Source organism: Monoraphidium neglectum, assembly GCF_000611645.1.
Source record: "Monoraphidium neglectum strain SAG 48.87 unplaced genomic scaffold scaffold00977, whole genome shotgun sequence".
In the NCBI taxonomy this organism is placed as follows: domain Eukaryota; kingdom Viridiplantae; phylum Chlorophyta; class Chlorophyceae; order Sphaeropleales; family Selenastraceae; genus Monoraphidium; species Monoraphidium neglectum.
Genome location: NW_014012651.1, coordinates 15,750 through 19,480, shown reverse-complemented (window position 1 = coordinate 19,480; position 3,731 = coordinate 15,750). Strand labels below are relative to the sequence as shown.

General features: G+C 67.4%; 1 protein-coding gene across 1 annotated transcript; it reads left to right on the top strand.

Moving 5' to 3' along the window:
- Positions 1-26: 26 nt before the first annotated feature.
- On the top strand, positions 27-2,150 carry MNEG_6160 (hypothetical protein; the record flags this gene model as incomplete). The annotated part of the gene is made up of 4 exons (XM_014045368.1): positions 27-997; positions 1,197-1,279; positions 1,538-1,764; positions 2,058-2,150. 4 exons carry the CDS (start codon positions 27-29, stop codon positions 2,148-2,150), a joined length of 1,374 nt encoding a protein of 457 aa, XP_013900822.1.
- Positions 2,151-3,731: the final 1,581 nt, after the last annotated feature.

Here is a 3,731-nt window from a genome sequence, read left to right as displayed (position 1 = left end):
GCTTTGGCGCGCGGGTGGCGGCTGGGATGGGCGGCGGCAAGGGCCGCACGCCGGCGGCCGCGAAACTCGCCGGCAAGGGCGCCGCGAGCGTGCTTGCCGGGAGGTCGGACGGCGGTGCAACAACGGGGCCAGAGCTGGCGGCCGCGGCGCAGTCGCAGCCGCACGACAACGTGCCTGCCAGCGACCAGCGGGAGACGCCCCAGCTGCAGCAGCAGCTGCTGCAGCTGCAGCAGCAGCAGCAGCAGCAGCAGCAGCACGAGCCCGGCGTCCCTGGACAGGAGGCCCCTGACAAGACCCGCACCGCCGCCGTCGCCGCCACCACCACCGCGCCACCGTCGGGGCCGACACCAGTGCCGCTCGCGCAGCGCCGCTCGGTGGTCGTCTCGCCGCTCGTAGGCGCCATCCCGCTGACCTACACGCCGCACGCGCCGCGCGGCGGCCTCGAGCTCGCTGGCCCCGACGCCTGTACAGCGCTCGGCGCGTCGTCCGCGCCGCACCTTAGTAGCTCTGCGCCCCGCCCCTCTTGCCAGCTGCCCGCCGGCCCCCGACCAGTAGGGTGGACCGCGCCGAGTAACCTGATCACGCCCAGCAGTGCCCCGCTCGGCACGACGCCGCCGCTCGCGTCTGCGCCGGCGTCGCCCTTCACCCTGCATAGGGTGCAGCGCGCCGCAGTCCAGCAGATGCTGCTGCAGCAGCAGTCCGCGGGCAGTCCGCTGCAGCGGCCGCGCGCCGGGGTGCGTGGGGGCGCGTCGCCCTGGAGCCCGCAGTATGGCGGTGTGCTCGGGTCCGTCCTGACTGCGCCCGCAGGCGGCGCGGCCGCCGCCGCGAAGCCGCCAGCTTTCACGGCGCCGGCAGCCTGCACCTGCGGCGACCTGGCAGGTGCGGCGGCGGCGGGCTCGGACGGCGGCGGCTGGGCGCCGCAGCTGCAGCCGGCGGGCGCAGCCAGGCGGTACGGTCTGCTGAGGCGCTGCAACTCGTGCCAGGCGTCAGACGTCAGGTGGGGCTGCGCCCAGGGCGATGCTGCCGCTTCGGCCGACAACCGCGTTGCACTGCACTTCACCCCAGACCAACCGCTGGCCGCACTCTAGCACAAACCCGTGCTCGAGGTGCGCAAGAGTCCATGTGCATTCTTTTGCACATGATCAAACATGCAATCACAACCACTTACACCCTGTATTTCGGTCCCCTCCCACAAGATACCACCTGACTGAGGGCGTAGGCTCCTGGTGCTACATGGCGCCAGAAGTCCTGCTGGGCCGCGCATACAACGAGCGCGCCGGTGGGTGCCAGACCGACCTGACATGTTTGTGGCGAGCGCGCGGTCGGTGCGCCCTTGCCGCAGATCGCCATGCCGCGACGCACGGGCCGCCGGCCACGAGGCGGGCCTCATTGTCGCCATCCGCCCTGCCCCACCTGGGGCCCGGCCTGCCCGATTGATCTCCCAATCCCGACCTCCCCTCCGCATTGTGAAGCAACGCTGCAGGCGCTGCGCGCTGCTAATTGCCACCCAATGTCGCCTGCTCAAATCGCCCCCCAGACACCTTCTCCTTTGGCGTCGTCATGTACGAGGTATTCAGCCGCCACATGCTGCTCTCAGAGCACGCCGCCCACGCGTCGCCCGGCGGCGCCGGCGGCATCGGCGCTGCAGACCCGCGTGCGATCGCGCGCGACTGGGCGGTGCGCGTGGCGCACGGGCACAGGCCCGTGCTGCCTGCGGGGTGGCCTGAGGGGCTGAGGGACCTGATCGACTGCTGCTGGGCCCAGGTGGGTGGTTTTTGTATGTGTGTGTGTGTGTGTGTGTGTGTGTGTGTGCGTGCACACACACGCGCGCACACGAGTGGGTGGGTAGCTGTGCTTGTTTTTGGGCATGTGTGCTTAACCTTGCATAAACGTGCACTTGATGCTCATTGTTGCAGGTATCTCACACGCATTGCCAGTGAGCTGCACTACTGTCCTCAAGCACACAGCGTGACCCTCATCGCATCCCAACCCTGGTCACTGGCGTGCGCGTTCTACCTGTCCCTGACCCTGGATCCCGCCAAACCCTGCCATTTCAGGATGCGGCGGAGAGGCCCTCGCTGGCGGAGGTCGTGCGGCGCCTGAGGGCGCTGCGTGATGCCAGCCCTGACGGCTCCACTGCCACTTCATAGAGTGCAGGCTGAACGGCTGCTGCTGCTTCGCCTACTGCGGCTGATGCGGCTGATGCGGCTGCTGCTACTGCCGCTGCAGCTGCTGCTGGAGGTTTGAAGTTGGTGTTGATCCATTGGACGGAGCCAATGCAAGCGCTGCACCCGCGCTCTGACCTGCCTCAAGGCACAATCAGTGATTGTGCCCTCTGCACTTCCAAATCGCCATGGCTTGGGTTCAGGTGGCACACCACGCGTGCGCACCTGTCCCAGCACAAATGGCCCCACCTCGCGCACGTGCGTGCAGACTTTCTCGTTCCCCGAGCTTTCCTGTTTCGCCCGGCTGAGTCCCTTGACCCTCGGCCCGGCAGAGAGAGACGACTAGGCCGCGGCCACGCTTGGCGATGGGGCCCCCCCACCCACTGCTTGCCCGCCCGCGCACTGCAACGCCACACCTGTCCCCATACCCGGCCTAAGCAGCCCTCGGCTGCCCTTCCCGCCGATGAACATAAAGCTTCCTCGTGGCGCACAGCGCCCCCGCGCCTCAGGCCGACGCCCACGCTTGTGGCTGCCTCCCTGGGCCGGAAGCGCCTGCGCTGCGGGGTTGGCCCACGCACAGACAGCAGGCGTGACACACTTTCTCACTCGCGCGTCTCGCTGGCAGCGGCCGGCGGGCAGCGCCTCGGCGCACCTCTGCGTCGCATCCGCGCTGCCAGGCCAGCCCCGGCCCTTTTCCTGACATCCCTGCAAACCAAGGTGGCCGGCCGCTGCTTTTATTTGAGAGAGAGAGACGCGTGTTAAGCACAGGCTCCGGTGGTTGGTGGCCCCCAACCACTTGGCGAGAGAGCACGTGAGCAATATTGCCCGTTTACGACACTTTCAGGCGGCCACAAAAAGTGCTGTCCTGCCGTTTTGCAATCGGCTCACCGGCGACGACGGGCAGAGGTCGCTTGCGGCGGCACGCCCTGTGGCAGTCGTACGGTTTGGTGCGGCTGCTGTGGGGAAGTCTACGTACTAGATCCTCATGATCAGTTATCAATTGCAATGGTTGGGCGTAGGATATGTATGGGATCTCAATGGGGGCCCACCACAGACATGTTTTGCTCCGCTCGCCCTTCAAATTTGCCGCGACCCTGGCCCGCACGAGCTGCACTGAATCCTTGCCGTGCACCCATGTGCCGACCCCCTCTCAGGACCCCTCATCGGGACTCCGCGCCCGCCCGTCTTCTGCTCAGGCCCCCCGTGGTCATCGACGCAGCTGGGGCTTGTGGTGTGTGACTAGGCTAAGCTATTCTGCTATCCGTCGTGTCAGCGCTGCGACCCCCGCTGCAGCAAGCAGCCTCCGCGCATGCCCCCTGGCTAGGCAGCGTGCTTTTGACGGCCCCGGTATATTTTCTGCTCCTTAGGCCACCTCCGCACCCCCCACACAGCACAATTCAATCCGGCACACAAGCCGAACAGCTGCATAGCGGCAGTGCCCGCTCCTGGCGGGGCCGCCACCCCATCTGGCCTTGCCATTCATCCCGTTTCTGGCTGGTCCACAGCCATGGCATGCTTCAATCTGAGCCGGCCCCGCTGGCGGTGTTTGGCCTGACCGGCTGGTGA